The sequence below is a fragment of the Actinia tenebrosa genome, unplaced genomic scaffold, assembly GCF_029948245.1.
Source record: "Actinia tenebrosa isolate PJP-AT-01 unplaced genomic scaffold, QUT_ActTen_1.0 PGA_scaffold3__52_contigs__length_22856419, whole genome shotgun sequence".
In the NCBI taxonomy this organism is placed as follows: domain Eukaryota; kingdom Metazoa; phylum Cnidaria; class Anthozoa; order Actiniaria; family Actiniidae; genus Actinia; species Actinia tenebrosa.
This window is the reverse complement of record NW_028292580.1, coordinates 9,120,588-9,148,550: the sequence shown is the minus strand read 5'-3', so window position 1 is coordinate 9,148,550 and position 27,963 is coordinate 9,120,588. Positions and strand designations below refer to the sequence as shown.

At 39.0% G+C, this 27,963-nt stretch overlaps 2 protein-coding genes across 7 annotated transcripts; one reads left to right on the top strand and one right to left on the bottom strand.

The window, feature by feature from the left end:
* Window positions 1-123: 123 nt before the first annotated feature.
* Window positions 124-23,863, top strand: LOC116299101 (uncharacterized). 6 transcript variants are annotated; one of them, XM_089034909.1, is made up of 5 exons: window positions 168-402; window positions 2,427-2,588; window positions 2,619-2,651; window positions 3,240-3,344; window positions 3,969-6,042. In XM_089034909.1, exons 1-5 carry the CDS (start codon window positions 327-329, stop codon window positions 3,980-3,982), a joined length of 390 nt encoding a protein of 129 aa, XP_088891035.1. In that variant the 5' UTR covers window positions 168-326; the 3' UTR covers window positions 3,983-6,042. The 6 variants fall into 6 exon arrangements, with proteins under 6 accessions (XP_088891036.1, XP_088891034.1, XP_088891033.1 ...); XM_089034910.1 differs by lacking the exons at window positions 3,240-3,344; window positions 3,969-6,042 and adding an exon at window positions 23,688-23,863 and having other exon boundaries at window positions 124-402; XM_089034906.1 differs by having other exon boundaries at window positions 170-402; window positions 2,430-2,651.
* LOC116299095 (NAD kinase) lies at window positions 6,366-27,963 on the bottom strand. The gene is made up of 11 exons (XM_031707731.2): window positions 27,707-27,963; window positions 23,381-23,503; window positions 17,291-17,423; window positions 16,719-16,827; window positions 16,370-16,452; window positions 10,404-10,506; window positions 9,770-9,861; window positions 9,275-9,374; window positions 8,976-9,133; window positions 8,137-8,219; window positions 6,366-7,951 (listed from the first exon to the last, which is right to left on the bottom strand). The coding sequence occupies exons 1-11, from the start codon at window positions 27,826-27,828 to the stop codon at window positions 7,777-7,779; spliced, it is 1,281 nt and encodes a 426-aa protein (XP_031563591.2). The 5' UTR covers window positions 27,829-27,963; the 3' UTR covers window positions 6,366-7,776.

The window sequence follows — 27,963 nt, the reverse complement described above, 5'->3', positions numbered from 1 at the left end:
AAGACGTCATGTCTTGGTTTTATCAGACAGCTAAATTATAAATATATATTGATTTATTGCAATATTTTTAAACAACTCGGTCAGTGCTTTCAAGTTATTCGGCCACACAATAGAAGCGATGACGTCATTCGGTAGGGGGAAAAAACTTGCAATGTCATCAACAAAATAATTTCATTCACGCCGTGAAAATAAAATGAAAAATAATAATCAAAAGTAATATAAACCATAAAGATGAGTTCAAGTGCTTTTGGTTCAGTATTCTACTAGATTCGGATTTGGGATCCTATTAAATTCTGAATTCCTTGTAGTTGATAAAAGTAAAAAAGATGATGATTAACTTGAAAGTTTTTGGAAGTATTTGTATTCTTGTTCTCTTGGCGACTGTTTCTGCGCAGAATACAAGTAAGTCCAGTCCGTTTAATATATCCTAATTCAATTTCAATTTTTAGATACTCTGAAAAGCGATTATATTTATTTTTTTATAGAGGTCTTTTCGAATATTTATAGTAAACTATCTTTAATACGTACAATTTCAAGCATAACCTCTTTTGTGACTGTTACAAGGCGAATAAACCATCAATTATAGACCCTTCCACGGTTTTTTCAACTCTTTACATACACTAGTTAGCAAAAATCCATCGATAATGCTGGAAAAAACTCTGCTCAAAGTCAAGTTCTTCTTCGAACATTTGCAGTAGTTTCATAAAAATCGGACCTTTCAAAATATTTTAATTCAGAAAGACGATAAGAAAAGGCCACGAAATTACAGTGCTCTGCAGTACATCTCAAAAACTGCCGTCTTTCATGATGTGCCATCTTTCTAATTTTATAAAATTACAGTTTTTAGCTATGGAAAATGATTCTTTCGAAAAATGTATTTTTAATTTTGGGGAAATAATTGTGCGCCCTTTGGAAAAGATTTTATTTTGTCTCATTATACATGCAAACGTTTAACTGCCATTTCCAAGAATACCCGTTTCCGTCTCGGCTCCTACGGCCAATGGTTTTGCATATGAATGCATACTTTAACTCCAAACATCATTTTCGATATCATACTGATATAACTTGAATCAGTCTGATAGATTTCGCGTTGTTTACATCAGAAGCTGTTTCTATTTTACATTCTTTTACAAGCATGATAATAATCAAAGTTTAATATGTATAATTCTTGAACAGTTATAGTTTTGCTTCTCTAGAGTCATTTTACTTAAGGTAGTATCTTTAAAATTCTTCTATGATTTTTTTAAAAAATAGACCCCTTTCAGATTCCAAATTACCGCTGTGTTTCTTGATTACAGACTCATTTGCACAGGGTTAGCCTCGAGTGTGTGCTGAATATTCACGTGTTCCAGTCAAGGCTTCAAAAAGGAGGGATTTTTCAGTTTTCCGCACGTTTTTGCCGAAAATCTGCCTCTTCTAATAAATTCGAATTACTCGAATAGATTTAACAAAGAAAAACAGAAAACTGTTTTAAACTATAGGTGTTGAGACTAGAAAACATATGTAGATAAAAAATCCATCCAACCTTTTGCAAGTAGTGTGAAAATTTAATTCTAGAAGCGAAATTGCTTGTAATTCGGCGCACTCATATGCGTGTGTAGTTGTAAAAATGTTGAAAACTCATGACAATTTTAACTATGAAGTTTTTTCTTTCCGCACTAAATCCAAAGAATATTACATCTAGCTCAGAATGAAAAGGAAAAAAATGGGGGTCACCGTACTAATAGACGAGCTATGAGCGACTAAATCCAAGTTTTTGGTCAAAAAACACAAATCCTGTCCGCGCGGGACTGGGTTCTAGTACGTTAACCTCCGTCTAAACATGTGAAATCGTCTTTGTAATCTCCAGAGAATCTAAGACATATTTCGAATTGATTTTGAGAATAACATGTCAAATTCATTTTTTGTTACTTCATTTTTATAAAGTTATGAATATGTTGTTTTGAATCAAAAGAGTGATCAAGTCAGGCAATGAAAATCTAAGCATGTTTTGAAAACATTTCATTTTTGCCTCAAAAGTACCATGAATTAGCGAAATACTTTGTTAAGTTATAGAAAATGATTCAACTTCTGACATTATTTAAATTAATTTTCAAAACAGCGCAAAATAAAGGGTAAAAAACGAGATGCGCGAAATGGATGCGCAGTAGCAAGGGTCCGGAACTACCTTAAATCAAGCCATTTTTATAAATATATTTTTATGGTGAAATCAGTGTGAGCGTTTTGTTTCAGCTTCAGTAGATATCAGGTAATAAGCACATTCTTTTGACAGTGTGAAGTAAAATCCTGTTTACGAAGAATCATTCATGTAGAAAATGAATGAAGAGGTAATGCGTGTGAGCGAAAAGTGTTCCCAATTAGTGCGAAAGCGCTAGAGCGACTAGATACTTAAATAAAGAGATTTAATTTATTTTTAACAATAACAGCAGCAACAACAGCAACAACAACACCAACAGCAGCAACAGCAACAGCAACAACAACAGCAGCAACAGCAACAACAACAACAACAACAGCAGCAACAACAACAGCAACAACAGCAACAACAGCAACAGTAGCAGCAACAACAGCAACAATACCAGCAACAACGCTACCAGCAACAACGCCACCAGCAACAACGCCACCAGCAACAGCACAACCAACTACTGAATCAAGTAAGTTTGACAACCTGGAAATCTTTAACATTTTTCATTTTCAAATTTCAAAATTTAAATCCATCATTATACCTTAACCCCTGCTGACTGTGTTGTATAGAACATATAAAGCTGAGACCGAAATGATAATGGGAAGTACGTTAATTAGATGTATCTAGAGAAGCATCACATGGAATGTTCATAAATTGTTACACTGACAGAAAACATGGAGGATTTTAACACGTTTCATATCTAGTGTGTATCTGAAATGAATACTTCAAAGGGTGATTATGTCATTTTCCAGAATACTTGGCTTCTATTTTCTATGTTTTGAAACCGATAACTATTTTGCGATTAAGTGTATACCTTGTCTTGACCCGTGCAACGCGTGCTAGTCCTGAATAAACCGGCCGTTTTGATCATGATAAACAGATACTACTGAAGCAGTTGTGATTTTTTAATCCCATCCGTAGTGTCTGTTATGTTAACCGCAAGTGTATTTCAAATCGTCCACGTGATGCCAATGCAATCAAGTATATTTATAAATTAATGATATCTTGATGCTAATATCATATTTATTAACTATGCTAATATATAACATAATTACAGTCGCTTTTACAGCGTTGTCGATCATTCGTTGTGTGGCATCGTTCATTCTGTTTGTCGTCATCATCGTCATTATCGTATTTGTTTGCTACCTACTGAAGCCTAAACGTAAGTAAAGGGTTAGCTGAGATGTTTTATTTTGGGCGTATGAGTAGCTAACGAATAAAAAAATAGCCGTGTCGTACCATACGGGACCTGTAACTATATGTATAGAGCGTTTTCACTCACATGAGATTGCATCAGCAATATTGATGTACCAAACAAAAGAAACTTTCTGCACAGTCTTTGCATAAAAATAGAGTTCAATTCCCGTAGGATAGAAAATGCATTGTTTGGCACCACAATATGGCCGCTGTGACATCACGTGAAACGCTCTATTGAATGGATAATTTACATGTAGACAATGGGAAGCCAATTCAGTGTCACAGCATATACATGTTGTATCGTGTACCAGTCTTCATTGTTTCGTTTCAATCAGCTGAATGAATCTCATTAACAGCCTTCAGTGAAGGCAAGCAATGCGCACATGCGCAATTATCCATGTGCATTTCCATAGAAAACTTGCCATTCAGCTGGTACCACACGAGACCGGAAATGGTGACGCGTCTATCGATATAGACCTATATACTTTATCGCACGCGCAATATTGCTTCACTCATAAGTTTTCTTGTGAAATTATTGAAATTTATAAATATCTTACTGACATGGCATATCTTTGATGAATAATTACAGGGAAAAGGCGATAAGCAGTGAAAACACCGCATGAAGTATCACACCATAGACCACAATCGCAATGGCTAACCTACACGTAAAATAAGAACAACTAGCAGGTCAAATGAATTAGAAAGACAGCAATTTAACAGATCGTTTCCTGCCACATATACTTGTCTTTATAAGTGTACACAAAAGAAAACAGAATCAACCCTACTGGAGTAGGAATTCCTTCCTAATAAACTTAGTACTGGTGACTTTTTACGGAGTACCACGGAGCTCTATCTTTGGTCCTATATCAAATGACACAGGATAACCACTAACTATGCGGCTCTTTCAAAAAAAAGCACGATTCAACGTTTAAATCCACTCTATTATTCAAATAGCACAAATGATTGTACGTTAAACCAGGAGGATGTAATTCTTGTAACCAATCAAATAGGCCCTTTGCAGTCTACAGTCACGTGATGTAAAAGAAATTAATGAATTTAATGAATCGCAAGTTTAACAAAAGGACTTTGAAAGAAAATTGATGGTAATGAAATATAAGGACTTAGAATATATAGAAATAAGCGAGATCACGCACAGCCGGTATAGTAGGCCTGATAGCTATGTTAGATGGCCAGAAAATCAAATATTATTTTTTATTATATAATTACCAATGAAATATCTATTTTTCTCTATTTCGAAAAATTGATATCTTCACACGTGAAAATAACATGTTATTTTCACGTGTGAAAATAACACCATTGCGATGGCTATTCAAAAATACACGGAAAGAATTGTCTGAAAAAGCCAAAACATACTTCATTGATAATTATATAATAAACAGAATATTACATGGGCGCGCGGAGATACGAAATTTATCTTCTCGTGTTGAAAATCTCTCACTCGTTCGCTGCGCTCACTCGTGAGAGATCTTTTCAACACTCGAAGATAAATTTCGTATCTCCGCGCGCCCATGTAATATCCTCTATTTTCTTAATTCTCAAGGTAAAAAAAGATACTATTTTAATATTGAATTGATTTTTTTTTTTCTTTTTTTTTTTTTTTTTTGAAAAACAAAAATGTACAGTGATAAATGCATTTGCAGGCAAGCCAGATAAAAAAAAGTCTACTCAGCTTCGTTGTTTATCTGCAAACAAACCTGTACATGCATAGTTCGTGACCGCAAATTTTAATAGATTTACATATATTTAGATAGAACCCATCTTTCGGGGTACTAATTCTAAATAAGTAGATAAATATTGAAGAGATTGTACGCGAACAATGGACTAAGTCAAAAATATCAACTCTATCATCACTAGCTCTATCATGTCATTTAAATCGAGCTAAAATTTATCTAAAACACAAGGTGAAATGCGATAATTTTTATCAAAATATCGAGACCCACTTACCTATTATTGTAAAAATACTTGAAAAGTCTCAAAACAACGGTTTGGACAGTAAAAGGTTGAAGAATTCAAAGTAGTTCGTTGACTTGTGCAGCAACAGAAGCAGCCATCTTGGATTAGACGGCCTCGACATGAGGAAACGTCAAAACGAGTCAATTAGCTGAGTGAGATTCCTTTCCTTTGTTTCCTTTGTTTGTTTTGTTTTGTTTATTGTTTGTTTTTCGTTTGTTTGTTTTGTTTTGTTTTTTTTTGTTGTTGTTGTTTTTTTGTTGTTTTTGTTTTTGTTTGTTTTGTTTTGTTTTAGTTTTGTTTTTTTCTTTTTTTTTTCTTTTTATTCTTCTTTTTTTTAATTCTTTCCTTTTCTTCATCCTTATCTTTCTTTTCCTTTCCTTTTAAATCTTTTTTTCTTCTTTTTTATCTTTCCCTTTCTTTTCATTAATGATTTTATGCAATAACAATAATTAATAATAATCGATCTATGTGGATGAAAGCTTGAGTACTTTGCTCGTTTACCTTTTCAATTTCTATTTTGATTGATTGCATATTTATTGCATTGCTTGGTCAGTGGTCCCGTTGAATCTGCATGCATGCATTCATTCAAGACAAAGCCATACAAATTATAATTATTTAAACAATTTTTTTAATCTTTCCTGAATTCGGCTTGAGTGATCACCCTTCAATAAACAATGGCTTCAAGTCAAGATTTAGTTGGCAATGATAAAATACTATGTACTTATTGACTGAGTGGGAGGGCCGTACGGGAAAATATTTGGCTCGAGGTCATGTCGTACGTGTTAAGCCACTATTGGACATGGATGTCTTTAAGGGTCTGCACTAAACTCCTAATCCTCTTACACTGTATAGGGGTGAAATGTTCATGTTGAGGCGCCTGTGTAGAAGGGGAATTCAAAAGTTATACAGTGTCATAAATATAAAAACTTTGGCCCCAGTGTACTTACGTCCTTGACCTTGAGGCAAAAAGATTTAAGTTAATTTTGAATCAAATAAACGTAAAGAAACGAGGTTAGTTATCAAAGCAATTTTATTAAAGACAAAAAGGAAGAAAATTTAAATATAAAAAATTCAGATTTTAAACAATTTGCAAAAGTGATGAAAATAAGACGTTTTTGAAATAGCGTTATTTTTGTTTTAGATAGATTATGATGACACATGATTACTATGATGACATACAATGATTATTAAAAGTAATTAACTATTATTCGCCGAAGGCGAAGTGAGTTATCGGTGCAATATTTACCGAGCCGCGAGTCTTCGAGCGGAGAAGTAGATATTCCCCGATATTCACTGAGACTGAGGCTTGAAAGTAAAAAAATTGTAACCAAATATTGCAAATACAAGACTTGAGATTTTTAGAATAAGAATGTCGCAGGATATGTAATTTGTACTGACTACAAACTTTTTCCAGCGATTTTTTTTACTATATTTAGCATATTTGGATAATCAGATTGATTAATAATTTAAGTAATTATACAGATTCTCATTAATCCCATATAGGTAACTGTCCAATTATTTTCTTAATTGGACAGGTCTTGTTGATATGGGATTAATTAGGCACCTATATAATTAATAGGTAATGGGATTTCATGCTGTCCAATCAAGAAATAATTAGACTTGAAAAATTCCTCAGACTGCCAAATTGGACTCGGCCTACGGTCTCATCCAATTTTGTCAGTCCTCGGAATTTTCCTCGTCCAATTATTTCTTAATTGGACAGCATGGAGTCCTATTACATATACTAATAATAAAAATAAAAATAACAAAAATTGGGCATTAAATAATAATTGAATTGAGATTTCTTTTTTGAATATCCAGAGAAAAAATTGTAAACATATTTACAGTACAACAGATATTAAATTTGAAATTTCCAATCGCTCAGCTTTATAACGAAGCGCATCAAATGATTCAGAATTGATAACAGATTGTATGATACCAGATCGAAAAGAATATGTTTTTTTGCTGAATCGGGAATCCTTTGGATTACTGAAAGAAAGGTTACACAGCTCCACAACTGCGAAGCCTTATCAAAAAAGGTCAATCAATTTGATTGAGTTGTACAAATTCAAAATTCAAATTCAATTTGCTTATTATACGTAAGAAAATGTTTATTGCAATAGTTATTAGAAGTCTGGGCTTCCTTCAGAATTTGCCTCCGCGTACATTACTAAGACTGGGAACAAGTAAGAGATTATTGGATGTCAGTGAAGGTTCTGAGTTGCGTAAGATCTGGAAGCTTATTTATACGCTTCATACATATTTTTTACCATGGTATTCCGACGAAGTTTCTTTACGTGGGCTTCCTCTGGGATTCATTTCCAAGTAGAATTTTAGTCTGGTAACGAGTTACGTGATAGGAAACAGAATGTTAAAATGCAAGGTCTTGGGCTTCCCTTGACAATGTGCTTCCGCGTAGATTTTCAGACTGGGGACGAATCACGTGAGAGGTCTGAAATTGAGTCCGAGCTTGCTAGATTTCGTTGTTTTTCTCGAACGTTCCAATGGAAACACTCGGCCAAACTTTTGAACCAATCAAATGTTTGGTTTTCAGAGTTCACAGATGGTAGTGGGTAGATTGATGTAGTCACGCACAGACTAAAAAAATGCACAGAAATTTATAGTCAGCTTCCTTTCTAACTATAATATGATATTCTCTACTTTCGCATGCCACACAATGCTTTGCGCCTTGGGGTAACTAATCAAAACAGTCCCAAAATGAAACGTTCTTCAATGGAATGTACACTGTAAGCGGTATGTTTAACATGCGCATGCGTACTTACGCATCTCCTACGTGTAGTTCTTGTCGGTTCCGTCCGTCAAAAGAAACACAAGCAGAATGTCTGCTGTCTTTATTGACCACAACCTAAAACGATGATTATAAAATCAGCACCGAAATAGCGTATTGTTGAGTACGATGGTGTTGCTCTATTCCTTTTGCTAAGTCGGGTTGGCTAAATTACATGAGCATCGGACTGTTGAGCAGGAGGTCGTGGGTCTTGGGAGGTCATGGGTCGTCTTAAAATAACTGAGGAGAAAGTGCTGCCTTTGTAATTACATATACGAATGGTTAGGCTTTCAAGTGACTTGGATGACCACTTTAATTGGGGGTCCCATCTCTCAACACTTTGAGCCGGGAAATGAGGATGAGAGAAGACGCACATGGGCGAAGAAATACACCGTAATGACCGCTGTGTTGTAGTTAAATCCAAATTTAAACACTCCTTACCATCATTTAAATTTTCTTTGTCCTTCCCCCAAATTCTTAAAGCTACTCCTCTCAAAACCAGGATCAACTAAACAAGTCCTCTTTAGTTAGGATGTAATGTTTTTCCATTTCAGACCAAGTGTCATTTGCTTCAAAATAAGATTCTTTATTTAACCATCTGTAACCACTATTTGTAATTATTTGTATTATTTGTTATGTGTACTCATGATTTATGTTTGTTAATAAATAAAATAATATTTAAAAAAAAGATTCTTTATTTAAGTTGCAACCATATTCATGTGTCTTCTCTTGCGCAACCGTTTAACAAAGAAATGATACTCTAGGGAATGACACGTGGTCTAAAATGGGAAAACATAACGCCCAAGCCAATAAGGTCTATAGGGATTAACTAACCAAGATCTCAACTCCTGCTGGAAGAATGATGGGCCTGAATGAGAGAGAATGCGGACAGATTGGCGTGATAAGCATGGCGGGAACACTAGGATGAACCATGGACGCACCAGCTGCAAGAGCATAGGCCGTGCTTCCAGTTGGCGATGAAATGATGACGCCTAGAAATGTAACGCAACACTTTATTATTGTATTGTAACGCAATGAACGTGATAGAGATAAAACACTTTAGTATGTGAGAATTCAAGGTGTTTATGGGTTGTAGGAAACCAGAGAATACACTCGAAGTATATCTTACTTACCATCCCCTTGTACAGATGTGATGTGGCGATCGTTGCAATAGATGTCCAAATTACACAGGTATGATGAGGGCCCTCTGTCTATTACGACTTCATTTAGTACCTGGAAGAAAAGATGAAGAAAGGATATAATAAAGAAAGAAAATAAAAAGGAAAGATGGAATGAAGCAAGGAAGCAAGGAAGCAAGGAAGCAAGGAAGCAAGGAAGCAAGGAAGCAAGGAAGCAAGGAAGCAAGGAAGCAAGGAAGCAAGGAAGCAAGGAAGCAAGGAAGCAAGGAAGCAAGGAAGCAAGGAAGCAAGGAAGCAAGGAAGCAAGGAAGCAAGGAAGCAAGGAAGCAAGGAAGCAAGGAAGCAAGGAAGCAAGGAAGAAAGCGAGGCAAAACAAAAACAATGCTGAAAAGGAGAAGCGAAGAAAAGGAATAATGGGAGGGAGAGAGAAAGAGTTTAGTAATTTTTTTTTTATGGCTACTCGTGTTGCATCTATCAGGAATATTTTACCGTAAAAGTGTGCTGTTTTTTCTTGCCATCTTCTGCAGATTCGACGGAAGTGATACCTTTCAGTCTACTTCTGAGAGTCAACGGTGTAAGACCTAAATATGACATGGAGTCACATGAGAGAATCAGATATAGCTACATATGATACTGAGCGATTCCATTAAATTTTATCGATACCCTGAAACAACCTCTGGGCTGATCAAAGTCAGGGCAAGGCTAACTCACAGATCGAACCCTGAAACAACCTCTGGCCTGATCTACGTCGGGTCAGGGCTAACTCACAGATCGAACCCTGAAACAACTTCTGGGCTGATCTAAGTCAGGGCATGGCTAACTCACAGATCGAACCCTGAAACAACTTCTGGGCTGATCAAACTCAGGGAAAGGCTAACTCACAGATCGAACCCTAAAACAACCTTTGTGCTGATCAAAGTCAGAGCATGGCTAACTCACAGGTAGAATTGAAGTTAAGCATTTTGGTTTTGTGCAGAGTTAAAGTCGTGTTGCACAGGCTAGATTTTGCAAAGGAAAGAAAACCAGAGAAACTGGAGAAAACCTGATATTAGAAAACCTAATATGTTGATAGAACAATAAAATATATTGCCTGCCTAGCGGCCGATAACACAATAAGACTCACCATTTAGAACTCTAGTAATCTCTTTTCTAAAATTTTCAAATCTGAACGACGTAAGAAATCCTAGTGAACCAAGATGAAAGGCCATTACAGGTGGACAGCTCCGCTGGAAGAAAGACAGATTCACATTCATAAACTATTCTCAGTAAATAATAAATTAGCACGGAGCAGTATAAATTAACTTCACACACGTCTTGTTGGACTTAGTGCATAACGTTGTTGGGAGCTTTGGAAGCCCCATTTTTAGCCCCCCCCCCCCCCCCCTCCCTTTCCTTGCCCCTCCCTAGATCTCGTGGTGTTGTTCATGTCATGTTTACTTCATTATCACAACACTTGTGGATCTTGCCCCATAACTTGAGAGTATGAGTATTCAGTGAGGATATATTATTTAGCAGCAGTAAGGCGGACTCGCGAATCGCCGGCAGGGGTCAAAAAGAGGCCCAGCCCCCCCTGGGCTTTTTCGGGTTTTACAAGGCCCTACAGGGGGTCTTGCGCGATCGGGTGGCAGCGCGAAAGCCGCCTTACTGCTGCTCTGTTGGGTATTGCAAACGGAGGTTAAAATATCTTATAAATATACGATGCATGAATGTAAGAAGTTTGTTAACGACTTTTGCATAATTTGTCTAAGACCTAAAGTTATCGTACCTAAGCCAGAACCCTTTTGGTGTTGTGGTAAAAAAATGCAGATAGAAGACGACACGTCAGCACAGTGTTACGAGTGTGGTAAGAATATTCGTAATGCCGTACCAAATGCTACCAGAGAGCAGTATTACGCCAATGGAGGTCGTAAGAAAACGCCATATAAGAGATTAAAATACTTCCGAGACTGGATGAGTCATATCCAAGGTTTACATCCGATATATTTAAGCGACGAAGTAAGGAAAAAAATCATAGACCACTTAGAAGAGCCAACCCCACAAAGTCTACGAAAGACATTGAAAAAATTAAAACTAGGGAAATATTACAAAGCTATTCCCTATCTTTTGTCTGAAATTACCGGTAGGCGTATTCCTCATGTCCCAGATATGCAAAGGGCCGAGTGGTTATTCTGTCGGCTGGATAAGGATATTCCTTATTACCCCGACGTAATTTACGAAATATTCCGTGAAATTGACTCTGACCACCCATTAGTAGAGTGTACAGAATCCCATTGTTTCGGCAACCACTTTCGGCTACCTTTTTTTGTGTCCCAAAAGATGCGTATGCGTGTCCCAAAAGATGTGCGTGTCCCAAAAGATGCGCAGCCGCGTCGTGCATGCGTGTCCCAAAAGACGTGCATGTGCTAAAAAAGTGTCTTAGAATGTCGACAATAAGGTTAAATCTTTGTTAAGTATGTGTGGAAACTATTTCAAAGAGTGTCTTAGAATGTCGACAATAAGGTTAAATCTTTGTTAAGGATGTTAGAGTGTACAGAATCCCATTTTCCCGGCCGGCTACCTTTTTTTGTGTTCCAAAAGATGTGCATTGCTGTCCCAAAAGATGTCTGTGTCGTGGTTTGCGACGCTTCCCAAAATAGAAGAGTGTCAGTGCCTCGACACGACTACCTTTTTTTGGTGTCCCTAAAAGAGTGTCTTTGCGTGTTCCAAAAGATGCGTATGTGTGTCCCCAAAAGATGTAGATCCATGTTCCAAAAGATGCGTATGTGTGTTCCAAAAGAGTGTCTCAGAATGTTAACAATTAAGGCTAAATCTTTGTTAAGTATATATGGAAACTATTTCGAAGAGTGTCTTAACAAAGATTTAACCTTAATTGTTAACATTCTGAGACACTCTTTGGAATAGTTTCCAGGTATCCTTAACAAAGATTTAACCTTATTGTCGACATTCTAAGACACTCTTTGGAATAGTTTCCAGGTATCCTTAACAAAGATTTAACTTCAATGTCGACATTCTAAGACACTCTTTGGAATAGTTTGCCCGAAGAGGCCCCTTCTACCTTCTTTGTAGGGCCACGCGCAATGGTGCAGCTACGTAGCCCGGAATTCGAATGTTGCCTATTGTCTCCTGCGCTCTGTACAAGCCACCTACCACATCCAAAAGGATTTCTATCGTGCGCTGTTTTCCTAGCATGTATCCAGCTATGCCTATGGCTATGTACAAATACATGTCTATATCTGTGGACAAACAGGTATCTACCATATGGATCCATAGGGTATTCCATGGACAAACATAGGGTATGTTCCGTATCTACCTACATATATGGCCACACCAAAGATACTATCCAAAGAGGAGATCGCAGACCTTTTGGAAGACCGGAAGAATGGAATGGGGCTACAAAAGGTAGCCAAGAAGTATGGTGTGGGTATTCCCAAAATACGCAGGATAGAGCAGGAAAACAATGCGACGCCTGCAATTCCAGAAACGCCACCTACGACAGATTTGCAGAAGCATTTTCTAGAAGTGCAGGATTCCTTTGCCATTGTTTTGGACGACCTAGGAAAAGCAAAGGAGGAATTGCTGGCCGAACTTGCAACCACAAAAAAAGAATTGCTAGACCGCGTGGACGATCTAGAAAAGCTTCGTGCGGAGCTGTCGTCCAAGATACAACCACCTGGTAGCGACGAGGATGGCTACTACAGCGAGGAAAACCTAGAGGACGAAGTGGAGGAAATATCCACGAAGATAGACTGGCAAATAGCCGGGAATATAGTATTTGCCATCTTTGGCATTGGAGCATTGCTTTGGGCGCGCATGCAGCAACCAGTGGAAAAGGTTGTCTACTACGAACGGCCACAGAGGCCTTCTAAGATTCCGGAGATGGAGTAGAAAGGGCGTCTACCAGATCGACACCCTTTGCGGAGACGTGCACTATTCTGTCTTTCTTCTTTGCTTTGGTAGTCTTTTCTCTGCCTATTTTGCAATACAAAGGCGCTGGAGATGTCCAGTCTATCTTTTGCTCGTCCAAGAAGTGTCCCCAGACCGGAGTGGTTGCATGTTCTACCGTGCAGCCCTCCAATACGCACTCCGAACATAGCTCGGAAAGGAACAGTATTGTCCTTTCTTTTTTTCTGTATGTGGCTTTGGCGTACTTCCAGCATTGGTATTCGCCCAGCTGCATGCGCAAAGCCTGCGTACATTCTTTGTTCGGTGGCGCCGGCACTTCCAGTAGCTTTCCTGGATTCTGCGGCATTTTGTGGTCTATTTTTCTGGCCAACTCGTGGTATGTGTCCAAGCCTGGTCCTTCCGGTACGAAGACAGTTGCTATGCCATTTTTCCACTCTAGCAATATTTCTTCTCCTGGTATGGCAGTGCGTATGTTGCCGTTTGCTTCGAATTTTCCAGCTGCAAATGCCTCCAATAGGGCTTCCGTGGCCCATGCCACAGACGTTTCTCTATTCCTCCGCAATACTACTCGGTGCCCCCTTGCCGACCAGCCAGCATCCAAGTCTCTTGGGGATCGCATATCCTAGTATTTTGTAGTCTCCTGCGGGTATTTGGTCCATCCTATGCACTTTGGCTCTGGGCGTCTCTGGACCAAACGAGCTTTCTTTTCCAAAGAACAATCTACGCAGATTGTCTGTTCTTTTGGAAATCCTATCCAATGTTTTCCTGTATTTCTCCAATTCTTTTTCTATTCTTTTTCTGTCTTCTTCCTTCTGCCGCAGGATGTTTTGCTTTTGTTCCGACAGCTCTGCGTGGTATCTCTGCGTGGCTTCTACCCACTCGTCGCCTTCCAAATCGTCTCGTATGTCTTCCAATCTTTGTTGTCGTTTTCTTTTGGACAGGAAGGAGATCCTGCGGTCCGTAGGTACTTCCAGTATTCCGAAGAGACTCTTTTCTACTCCTATTCTTTGCGCCTTCTTCGTACGCCATATCCACTCCACGTGTTCCGTCGGAGGCAGCATTGTGGCAATGGCAGGGGCATTTGTATGCACTCGGGTGGGGAATTTGGACTCCGCCAATACCGTAGGCGAGTTTTTTGTGTAGCAGCGCAGCGGAGCTATTTCCACAGGTTCCATACCAAGCACATCTATGCGAAATATGGGGCATTTGCGCAGGCCAAACTCTGCTATGGTCCAAAGTACACATTGTTCCCATTTGTCGTTGCCACGAACTCGCACTCCGGCTATGCGTCTGGTTTCCAAATTACAGTACCAAGCTAGGAATATTTCTTTCGTCTCTTCGCAGCAAATGCACAAGCACCTGTCCAAATGTTCCGCAAGTGCCAACCACATATTCTTTGGCGGCTGTACTACGAATATGTCCTGCAAAGGTTCTAGTGTTTCCACGATAGCATTGGTGTGTTCTTTGGAGAAATCTTTGCCATAGATGGATATTTCCACTCTGGTGCATCCTCTTTTTTGCACGTCTGGGTGCAGGAATGTTCTACGCAAATGGTCGTTGGGGCAATCCACGTACTCTGCCAACTTTGCTCCTACTGGGTTTTGCACTTCTCCGGCTTCGAAGTTCGACACTATCTTGTTGTATATTTTGGTTCTCTTTCCGTCTTCCATCCAAGTACAAACCTGGTTCCCGACGGCATGCGTATTGTCCAAAATGGTACCTTCGTGCCAACCAACTTCTCCTTGTTCTTTGTAGCCCATTTGCCGCAGTCTGCGCACCAATGCAGCTCTGTCCAAAGTACCGGAGAAATCCTGTGTGTAGTCCACGGAATAGATGCCATATCCTTGCCCATACAAAGCCATGGAGAATTTGCGTACGTTTTCCCCGACATCTTCTATTTGCAGCTCCGAAGTGTCTACTTTGGCCACGAAGTATCCAGCAGGATCTGTGTTGTGTATTCCATACCATTTGCCTTTGGCATTGGAGCGCTCTTCTATCTTTACGATGTTTTCTACGATCTTTCCCTGCTTGCAGGTATGTACGATACTCGTGGGCAGAAACCCACCAAATGCCACTGTTGCTGCCGTAGATATCTGCGCAACTATTGTCTTTGCATTTCTGCAGAGCAGCTTCTTGCCATACAAATTCTCTTCCGCAACGAAACCATATACGAATATGTCGTCTACGAATGGCGGCAATCCTTCCAGCGGCTGCAAACTGGTAGTACCTTCGTTGTTGCGTAGGTAGTCGCATTTGGATATGTCCGGCAGCAAGTTCCCGTCGCATGCATTGTCCAGCAGCAAATGCGCCAACACTCTGCTCTTTGCACGTATGCCCATTTCTTGCAATGTAACCGAAATACTCTTTTGGGAGTCCATGTCTATATCTAGGAGTAGAAGGTTTTGGCTACTACTACGAATGTGGTCCTGGTTGGTCGCAAGTTGGAAGGGGAGGCGAATCGCCTCTACCTTCTATAGACACTCTTTGAAATAGTTTCCACACATCCTTAACAAAGATTTAACCTTATTGTCGACATTCTAAGACACTCTTTGAAATAGTTTCCACACATACTTAACAAAGATTTAACCTTATTGTCGACATTCTAAGACACTTTTTTAGCACATGCACGTCTTTTGGGACACGCATGCACGACGCGGCTGCGCATCTTTTGGGACACGCACATCTTTTGGGACACGCATACGCATCTTTTGGGACACAAAAAAAGGTAGCCGAAAGTGGTTGCCGAAACAATGGGATTCTGTACACTCTACTAATGCATCGTATATTTATAAGATATTTTAACCTCCGTTTGCAATACCCAACAGAGCAGCAGTAAGGCGGCTTTCGCGCTGCCACCCGATTGCGCAAGACCCCCTGTAGGGCCTTGTAAAACCCGAAAAAGCCCAGGGGGGGCTGGGCCTCTTTTTGACCCCTGCCGGCGATTCGCGAGTCCGCCTTACTGCTGCTTATTTACTGCTTACACCGTTTTATTAGAAGTTTTAGACAGGGAATAAGGGTGGGATGGAGTGGGGATAGAAACCTCCCCACCCCACCCCCTCCCACCCCCTCTTTTTGATAACCTTGAAAACCTATGACACCATCTAACCAGTACTCCTAAATTTTTAACCTCCTTTAAAGAACTAAAGAAATCATATTCAAAGGAATATTCAAAAATCTTTGGTGTACCTGGAAGAGAGCAGAAGCATGAAGTAGTGTTCCATCACCTCCCAAACAGATGATCAAGTCAATTTTATTTTCTAGTTGTTCCTCTAAAACGAAAAATAAGATTAAATTTTAATTTGTTTGATATAAGAGAGAAAAATATATGCCAAGTTAACATAAGTATGGAATTTCTGAAGAGTGGGGGGGTCAGAGAAAGAACAAAAATTATAGAGTTTGTATGGAAGAAAATTGGAATTTCTGGGGGGTAGGGGGGTGTCTTAAAAAACTTCCTCCTTGAGGGGGGTATGGATAATGTTTGGAACTACACAATGGCAGAATACTGTATAATTTAGTCCACTGATCCCCTTAGTACCTTCTTTAAATGTAACAAGCTTCTTTCTTATTGTTGCAAAGGTGTCATCAGCAGTGATGCATGGTTCATTGGGTAGTGTTTCTTCAACAAATACAGTCATGTTTTTCTCCTGGAGTAAAGGGAACAAAATCTTAAATTTAACACATGCCGATTACCAAGGGATTGTTTCAAGGTTCAATTCGTGAGATACTGCCATGCTCTGATTTGTATCAGCCCAGATGTTGTTTGAGGGTTCTATCTGTAAGTTACTTGTGCCCTTACTAAGAGATCAGCCCAGAAGGGCTAATCTCTTGGTAAGGGCACAAGTAAAAGCCTTCAGGGTTTGAACTGTGGGTAAGCAGTGTGTAGTCACTTATACCAACCCAGAGTGGTTGTTTCAGGGCTTGATCTGTGAGTTAGCAGTGCCATATGACTTACATTAACTCAGCGATTGTTTCAGGGCTCAATCTGTGAGTATAAGCTGTATCCTAGCTGACTTTAATCAGCTCTGATTATGTTAAAGGTCCTTTCAGGATGCATCAATAATATTCATTAAGATTTGATAACACTAAGATTTTTAAATGTCAACATACCTCTATCAACCACTGACACAACTCTTTAAAGCAGAGAGTAGCATCCCTTTCCATGATCTTCTTAATGATCACCACATTCACTGGACGTTTCTCCCATTCCAGAAAATGTTCTGATGGATCCACAGCCTGATTGCTAAAGAACATTACAATAAAGCACTTTAAAACACACTCTGAAAGTGTTCTTTAATATTAAGTTTTTAAAAAAAAAGAGGGTAGCACTTAATAGCCAGTATGACAAATTTGTGGCCCTTGTTGAACCATGATTAAACATATTACATATAATAAATACATACATAATGGCTGGGAATGGACGGGTCGTCCTTCACGAATTTGCAAGATGTGATCCTATTGGAGGGCACACATGTGTAGAACAATAGAAAACAATGACCTTTCCCCAACCCCGCCCCTAAACCTAACCAATCACAGGGGACGTTGCAAATTCGTGAAGCCTAACCCAGATGGACTTCCATGTGTGAAGATCGTCCTGGTCATAGACGAGCTGCAGAGCATGGTGATAGTACTCCGGGAGAGATCTCTTGAAGGCAGTCAGTGATGCGTCTCTAACTCGTAGATGTTCTGGTAGAGCATTCCACGTTCTGCATGCTCTAATTAAGAAGGAGCGCTGGTAGGTGACTGTTCTGCATCTTCTCTGAATAAAAGGTACTGCCCTGCTATTACTCGAAGCTCTTGTGGTTCTGTTCCTATCCCTCAAGACTGGTAACACCTCACTTTCTATGTACACCAAGCCATTAATTGCTTTGAAGAAGAAGAAGATGATGTCTAGCATTTCATGCCAATAAGAGATGGGTAACAGATTGGTTAGTTGTAGTCTATCCTTGTACTCCATGTCACAGAGGAATGGGAGTTCGAGTATGTACTTGGTTGCGCGCCGCTGTACACGTTTAACTTGTTTAATGAGCCCAGCAGACTGTCGTGACCAAACCTGAGTGGCATATCCAAGATGGGGGAGTACAATAGCCAAGTACAACGTGCGGCATGTTTGGGCGCTTTTGTTGTCCCTAGAAGATCGGTAGACAAATCCTAGAAGCTTGTTGGATTTGCCGCATTGCTCACTGACATGTTTAGGTCACGTGAGATCACTTGAGATACTGATGCCGAGGTCCCTTTCTGAATCACAACTCTCCAAGTCCGCCTCTTCGATGGAATACGTCGACTGTACAGGGTTTTGTTTGTGTATGATACGCATATACTTGCACTTTGAACGATTGGACCAAGAGGCAAGATGATTCTGATCACTGTGCAAGGTTTGTGAGGTCTGTCTGCAGTGCAGCGCTGTCTGTCATGCAGTCGATCCTCTTGTATATTTTGGTATCGTCAGCGTAACAGGCAATGCTTGATGAATTGGTAACATCAGGTAAGTCGTCCAGGGTGTCAAAATACTTTCGACTTTCCCTTATCATCCTTTTCGTTTTGGCTCTTAGGTCGCGGTATTTTTCCCTCTGGTGACTTTTTTGGTGATTTTTGGTGATCTTTTAAGCTTCCGACGAACTGCCTCTTTTTTCCTTAAAGTGTGGATGATGTTTCCAGTGATCCAGGGCGGGCAATTCTTTTCCTTAAGCTTTTTTGTTGGTATGTGATCACTTACTGCAGATAAGAACGCATCTTTCCACCGAAGCCAATCATCATTACCGTCGTCTTGAATAAGGCTGCACAAGTCCAAAGTTCGAAGTGAACGCCGGAGACCGTCGAAATCTCCTCTGCGGTAGTCAAAGACGGTTCGTTTGTGTCTATTCCGATCTTTAACAGAAGCTTTAACGTCAAATGTGATGGTGCAGTGATCCGCAGTAGACCCGCAGTAACTGGTTGAAGGGTAGACAGATTTTCAACTACTTCTGAGAATAATGGCCGCTTGGAATACTGAGTTAATCTTCTTAACGTTGAGAACATATCTTACTGGTTCGCTGTACTCACTCATAATGTAAGATACCACCTCAACACTTGATAAAATCTGTATTTCCATGTGCTGTCATGTGATATCTTTTAGTCATAGATTAAATTATATATGTTATGCCTCCAAATTGGGATAGGCTTTTAAACCGGGAGACAATCCCCTACTCTTACACGAATAATTCAACAGGTTCTTTTATGTCCCCCATTTACTGTAGGTTAGGAAGGTTTGGGAGACAGTTTTACGGTTTTAAGTCCTTGTCCGAGAAGTCTTAAGCTAACCATTTGAAGATCTTATCACAAAGGCAGTACCTTCTCCTCAGTTATTTTAAGACCCCGAGTGTTGGTCCGGCCGAGGCTTGAACCACGACTTCCCGCACAACAGACCGACGCTCTTACCAACTGAGCTAACCGGGTGGCGACATGAAAGTGGATCATTATAGGATTTTACTAGTGGCTATTCTCCACCTGTAGTCTTCCTCAGCATGAGGTTTACTTTTAATTGAATTTAATTAAAAGTATCCTCACGAATACCCTACATTTCATATTCTGGCTGCGTTACCAGCGTGGTTGGTCCTTGTAGTGTAGTGGTTAACACATCGGACTAGAATACCGAAGACGTGGGTTCAAATCCTGCCAAGGGCATATGATATTTTTCTCTTATTTCTCTACTTCATTATATACACACCGAACGCATAATTTCTACTTTACTATGTCTATTATCTGCGTACATTTACGGTGTTCAACTTACCTATAGAGAAAAAATATCGCTCTGGGATCCTCACGAATACCCTACATTTCATATTCTGGCTGCGTTACCAGCGTGGTTGGTCCTTGTAGTGTAGTGGTTAACACATCGGACTAGAATACCGAAGACGTGGGTTCAAATCCTGCCAAGGGCATATGATATTTTTCTCTTATTTCTCTACTTCATTATATACACACCGAACGCATAATTTCTACTTTACTATGTCTATTATCTGCGTACATTTACGGTGTTCAACTTACCTATAGAGAAAAAATATCGCTCTGGGATCCTCACGAATACCCTACATTTCATATTCTGGCTGCGTTACCAGCGTGGTTGGTCCTTGTAGTGTAGTGGTTAACACATCGGACTAGAATACCGAAGACGTGGGTTCAAATCCTGCCAAGGGCATATGATATTTTTCTCTTATTTCTCTACTTCATTATATACACACCGAACGCATAATTTCTACTTTACTATGTCTATTATCTGCGTACATTTACGGTGTTCAACTTACCTATAGAGAAAAAATATCGCTCTGGGATCCTCACGAATACCCTACATTTCATATTCTGGCTGCGTTACCAGCGTGGTTGGTCCTTGTAGTGTAGTGGTTAACACATCGGACTAGAATACCGAAGACGTGGGTTCAAATCCTGCCAAGGGCATATGATATTTTTCTCTTATTTCTCTACTTCATTATATACACACCGAACGCATAATTTCTACTTTACTATGTCTATTATCTGCGTACATTTACGGTGTTCAACTTACCTATAGAGAAAAAATATCGCTCTGGGATCCTCACGAATACCCTACATTTCATATTCTGGCTGCGTTACCAGCGTGGTTGGTCCTTGTAGTGTAGTGGTTAACACATCGGACTAGAATACCGAAGACGTGGGTTCAAATCCTGCCAAGGGCATATGATATTTTTCTCTTATTTCTCTACTTCATTATATACACACCGAACGCATAATTTCTACTTTACTATGTCTATTATCTGCGTACATTTACGGTGTTCAACTTACCTATAGAGAAAAAATATCGCTCTGGGATCCTCACGAATACCCTACATTTCATATTCTGGCTGCGTTACCAGCGTGGTTGGTCCTTGTAGTGTAGTGGTTAACACATCGGACTAGAATACCGAAGACGTGGGTTCAAATCCTGCCAAGGGCATATGATATTTTTCTCTTATTTCTCTACTTCATTATATACACACCGAACGCATAATTTCTACTTTACTATGTCTATTATCTGCGTACATTTACGGTGTTCAACTTACCTATAGAGAAAAAATATCGCTCTGGGATCCTCACGAATACCCTACATTTCATATTCTGGCTGCGTTACCAGCGTGGTTGGTCCTTGTAGTGTAGTGGTTAACACATCGGACTAGAATACCGAAGACGTGGGTTCAAATCCTGCCAAGGGCATATGATATTTTTCTCTTATTTCTCTACTTCATTATATACACACCGAACGCATAATTTCTACTTTACTATGTCTATTATCTGCGTACATTTACGGTGTTCAACTTACCTATAGAGAAAAAATATCGCTCTGGGATCCTCACGAATACCCTACATTTCATATTCTGGCTGCGTTACCAGCGTGGTTGGTCCTTGTAGTGTAGTGGTTAACACATCGGACTAGAATACCGAAGACGTGGGTTCAAATCCTGCCAAGGGCATATGATATTTTTCTCTTATTTCTCTACTTCATTATATACACACCGAACGCATAATTTCTACTTTACTATGTCTATTATCTGCGTACATTTACGGTGTTCAACTTACCTATAGAGAAAAAATATCGCTCTGGGATCCTCACGAATACCCTACATTTCATATTCTGGCTGCGTTACCAGCGTGGTTGGTCCTTGTAGTGTAGTGGTTAACACATCGGACTAGAATACCGAAGACGTGGGTTCAAATCCTGCCAAGGGCATATGATATTTTTCTCTTATTTCTCTACTTCATTATATACACACCGAACGCATAATTTCTACTTTACTATGTCTATTATCTGCGTACATTTACGGTGTTCAACTTACCTATAGAGAAAAAATATCGCTCTGGGATCCTCACGAATACCCTACATTTCATATTCTGGCTGCGTTACCAGCGTGGTTGGTCCTTGTAGTGTAGTGGTTAACACATCGGACTAGAATACCGAAGACGTGGGTTCAAATCCTGCCAAGGGCATATGATATTTTTCTCTTATTTCTCTACTTCATTATATACACACCGAACGCATAATTTCTACTTTACTATGTCTATTATCTGCGTACATTTACGGTGTTCAACTTACCTATAGAGAAAAAATATCGCTCTGGGATCCTCACGAATACCCTACATTTCATATTCTGGCTGCGTTACCAGCGTGGTTGGTCCTTGTAGTGTAGTGGTTAACACATCGGACTAGAATACCGAAGACGTGGGTTCAAATCCTGCCAAGGGCATATGATATTTTTCTCTTATTTCTCTACTTCATTATATACACACCGAACGCATAATTTCTACTTTACTATGTCTATTATCTGCGTACATTTACGGTGTTCAACTTACCTATAGAGAAAAAATATCGCTCTGGGATCCTCACGAATACCCTACATTTCATATTCTGGCTGCGTTACCAGCGTGGTTGGTCCTTGTAGTGTAGTGGTTAACACATCGGACTAGAATACCGAAGACGTGGGTTCAAATCCTGCCAAGGGCATATGATATTTTTCTCTTATTTCTCTACTTCATTATATACACACCGAACGCATAATTTCTACTTTACTATGTCTATTATCTGCGTACATTTACGGTGTTCAACTTACCTATAGAGAAAAAATATCGCTCTGGGATCCTCACGAATACCCTACATTTCATATTCTGGCTGCGTTACCAGCGTGGTTGGTCCTTGTAGTGTAGTGGTTAACACATCGGACTAGAATACCGAAGACGTGGGTTCAAATCCTGCCAAGGGCATATGATATTTTTCTCTTATTTCTCTACTTCATTATATACACACCGAACGCATAATTTCTACTTTACTATGAATTTAATTAACTTGAGTTACCAATGGATGTTAGCAGGTGGTTAAACCGCCGAATACTGTACTACATGTAAATTATTTGAATTTATATAATCAGGGTAAGAAACAATTATAAAAACAATATAACATTTTCACAGCTAGGTTGATACAAACCACATGTCGGTATGGCCAGTGCCATCATATAACTGAAATGAATTTGCCATCCAGAAATGTATTGCATAAATTATCCAACAATTAAGGAAAGTGAAAAAATCTATGAATGTGATGTAGATCTATAAAATTATGCCCATTGCCCTTTCGGAATGCATATATGTATGTGCAATATTGTTTGTGTGCATGAACCGAAGAGCAAAACCAATGAAATGAAACTGGTTTGTCAAACAAACCTTGAGTGAATTCCTGAGCCATCTACAAGATCTAAAAGATGTCCTTTGCAACCAAATTTAGGGACAGGATCGGGGGGGTTCAGAAAGGACTTTTTTCTCTGTCTTCCAGGGCTGCATGGAATCCTGTAAGATATAAAGTATATCCAATATTAAAAGACTATTAGTTAATTAGGCAGCCAGTCATGACCTATTATATATACCTCCTTACTACAGTTTTCAATATTCCGGAACTCCCACTATTTTTCAATATTGAGCTTGGTGTGAAATCAAAGGTACCTAATTGATTATTTTTAATTTTGATTGACAGCAGCCAAACATCGCACTTCAGCTAGCAGCTTGCAACTACTGAGTTTGCAGAATATTGAAAACCACAGCAAAATGAGCAGCAACTCCATCCACAGGTAGCCCAAGCTTGGTTTCTGTGGTGTCCTGTTATAAGGAAATGTATGGAGATTCATCAAAAATTTCAATAAAATCATTGAAACGTGAAATAAAACCTCAAAATTTTACCCGATCATTGAGAAATAGCACTTCTTTCGCTCTCCGTGGTTATTTTTTGAATTTAGCCCGTTTTAAGATTTTTTTCCCCACCAGTAAGAAATAATTATATAAAAAAGAAGTGCTATTTCTCAATGATCGGGTAAAATTTCGAGGCTTTATTTCACGTTTCAATGATTTTATTGAAATTTTTGATGAATCTCCATACATTTCCTTATAACAGAACACCACAGAAACCAAGCTTGGGCTACCTGTGCTCCATCCTCGACTATAGGAACTATTATTACTGTAGTCACTGAATGGAACTGTAAAAAGGACCGAAGTGATGTCACAAAAATATTATTTTCACTGTATCATAATTTCGATCCTTGATTTCAATAGGAAATCAAGAAAGACGCTACGTAATGAACAGCGCGAAAATACAGTGGTTTGTAAGGGGAAATTATATATTCACCGATATTTTTAAAATTTGGCTTGTTAACGTCTTTCTTGATGTTCTATCGAAATTGAGGATCGAAAATTGATATCGCGTCCCGATCCAGATTTTCTTCTCATATTTTTACCGCGCGCGCAGATAAAAGTGGGTCCAGTTCTGGACTAGTACTCTATAAGTTGTTTCTTGTTAGTGATAATAGGCCTTATTCGTGGTGTGACAATGTTTTCCCAATTCAGCGTGACAAACCTCTGGGGGAATGAAGAGCTATTGTTTTGAAACTCGTCGGGATATCATCGTTATTCCTTTCGTATCCTTGGGATACTCATGAATTTTTCGAAGAGTAAAAACAAAAGAAAATGAATCCCCTGGAGGTTCGTCACGCTGAATTGGGAAAACACTGTCACACCACGAATAAGGTCTATTCAGGGAGCATTTAGAATTACCATTAACGCCTTACTTGATGTTCTATCGAAATTGAGGATCGAAAATTGTCAAAAGCAAAATTTTGTTTTTCGTGACTTCACACTTCGGTACTCTATAAGTTTTTTCTTGTTTTGTTGATAATTTAGGCCCCGTCCACACGTATCCGGAAATTTTTGTATCCGCAAATTATTTTTTGCGGATACGAAAATGTTTGCGTCCACACGCAGCGTATTCGAATCGTTTTCACCGTCCACACGTATCCGTTTTCGTAAAATTTGCGGATACGGACACAAAAATTTGCGGACATGTGTGGACGCAAACCGTATCCGTAAAAAAAAATTTCCGGATACGCGTGGACGGGGCCTAAGAGAGCATTTAGAATTACCATACATATGATATGCAGTTATCAGAACTCTTTTTAGAACGAGCCATACAATAATTGAAGTCATTGATATTAAATATGTTTGCATATTCTTAAAATTTGGCTTGTTAACGTCTTTCTTGATGTTTTTTGTCTTGATTTTCAAAAGCAAAATTTTGTTTTTCGTGACTTCACACTTCGGTACTCTATAAGGCTGCGTTATAATGTATGGCAGAGGGGGAGGGGTAGCAGGTGAAAATTTGAAATGTCCAGAATAATTCTTAACACCCCCCCCCCCCCCCTTAAAGTCGTGCAAAAAATACGATCCCCCCAAGCAAGGCTTGTAGCTTCTTCCAAAAATTGTGCATCCCCCCATTTTTCTGATAAAAATTTTCCCATCCCCCCCTTTTTCCTACCAAAATTTTCCCGATCCCCCCTGAATTTCACCTGCCCCCTCTCTGCCATACATTATTAACGCAGCCTAAGTTGTTTCTTGTTTTGTTGATAATTTAGGGAGCACTTAGAATTACCATACAGATGATATGCAGTTATCAGAACTCTTTTTAGAACGAGCCATACAATAATTGAAGTCATTGATATTAATTAAATATGTTTGCATATGATTTGTTTGCATATTACTCTTGCTCTTGGTATTAGGGGGGGGGGGGGGGACTGATGAGAAAGTGCCCCCCCCCCCCCAAAAAAAAAGATGAAGATATAAAAGGGGAGTACTGGAAAAAAAGAAAGCTCTGAAGGGGGATACCTGAAATTAAAAAGATAAACCAGGCCACAGAATAACATGTTCAATTATATTTCAAAAATATCATGAAAACTCAACCTATGAACTCTGATATTTTGATATTGAAATGTTTTGCCTGTGATAGAATCCAGATGGTCAGAGCTAACTGACACAGGACCTGGTGTATCTGTTACCAATTTTGACATCCAAATTAGAGTTATGGAAATATGTCATATGTGGAATCTTGACTATTACATCAGATTGCACAGATCAAGAGGTGACTCGGGCCAAAACAAGGTGGAGAGAACAAACAGTACCATAGAGGATGCACTTAGCTTGTTGACGGTGAAACATTTACCTGGGAATATTACCCAATTTTTGATGGCCTCACAGATGAAGAAATTAAGAACCTTTCAGTAGAAGCTCACGCTAGAAACGAAGAGATTAGAATGCAAAAGAATGCATGGAGAGTGGCAGAGGAAATTGCTGAAAGAATTGATGGAGCACCTGTTTTGGGTATGTTTATACATTCACAGTTGAGCCCATCATTTGAAGATTCTCATTTTTTCAAGCAAACTTACATAAAGAAATAACAAGCATGCAACAGCTAACAACAAGCCTTCTGTTCCTGGATACCAATATATGCAGAAACTTGAGGTATTTATGCAGATGCATTTTCAGTTATGTGAATTGTATTTGGAGCATTCTCTACTTTCACATCCCCATAATACTTTGCGTCTTTGCGGGGGTAACCAGAGGGTAAAAACCCACTTATTTTGCTGAAGGCTGATCAGACAATGTTGACAATACCTTGTTTGGTTTCCAAAAATAAAATGAAGAAGTAAAAAAACAGAAAAAGATAGAAGCTTGAAGACGTTTAAGGTAAATTTTAAAAACATTTTGTAAGTCAATACATTTTCTGTAAGACCAAAACTCTTGATGATCTGTACACACAAAAATAACTGGGAATAAACTGATAATCAGTATTGTACAGATAAAAGCAGGTAAAGTATAAATTCAATTAAGAAACCTTTCAATTTGGGACAGTTTTTTGATTGGCTACCCCTCCCAAAGATGCAAGGCATTATGGGAATGTGAAAGTAGAGAATTTTCAAGATTCATCTGATCCAGCTACAAAATGTGAATATGCCAAATTACACAATGGCAAACACCTATAATGGAGCATATTCCACATCCTTTTCCGGATAAGGCAAGAGAAGATCATTACTTAGATGTTTTCAGTACGCCAACTACAACTGAAGATGGATCACCTCGAGAAATTGATGACTTCATACCAAGAGCAAGAGTCAAGAAACGTTTAGAAGCACTCTACTATAATATACTAAATATTTTAATTGATGAAGAGTGAATTTGAGGTCTAAAAATGCCAGTTTTTGGGGATAGAGGGGTGTCTCAAATTACTAAGTTTCTATAGGGGGTCCCTGAAATTTTTATAATGGAACAAGGGGGGGTCCTGTAAAGGATAATTTCTCATCATCCCCCCTCCCCCCCAACAAGTTTTTGTGAATGCTCCCTAACTATACCCAAAAAATACAATCATGGATCGTTTAAGATAAATTATGATAATTGCATCGAAATATAAAGTCGAACAGTGAGATTATATTTACAAACAAGCTGAAGTATTTTAGCTAAGCTTTGGCTGACTCGTACAGTTTTCTAAAACGTCAACCGAGAGCTTCAATATTAACAACTTAAGCAAGCAAAAACTCAATAGGCAAAGCTGCTTGTCAAGTTGGATATGTATCAAATGTACAAAGATAAAAGAAAGACCGGGTCGATCGTATTGTACACAAACATCTATCGATGAATATATGCATTATTATTGTACCTAATACGCTTAATTCTTACCCTTTTGGTGGATTTTGCTTACTAACTTTCCATGATTTGGAGTTATAATCTGATTGTGGTGATTCAGACACTTTATTCGAATTTTCCTCTTCGCACGTTTCTCCGTTCATCAGTGGCTCCATTCTCACTACGAATAAAATTCTACATGACCACAAGCTGCATAATTATAGTTCCATGCATGATTGATGATTTTCATATGCCAAAGGTCTTGTTAAAACCTTGTCAACGAGGATCCAGAAGAGTATTTAAACGACATC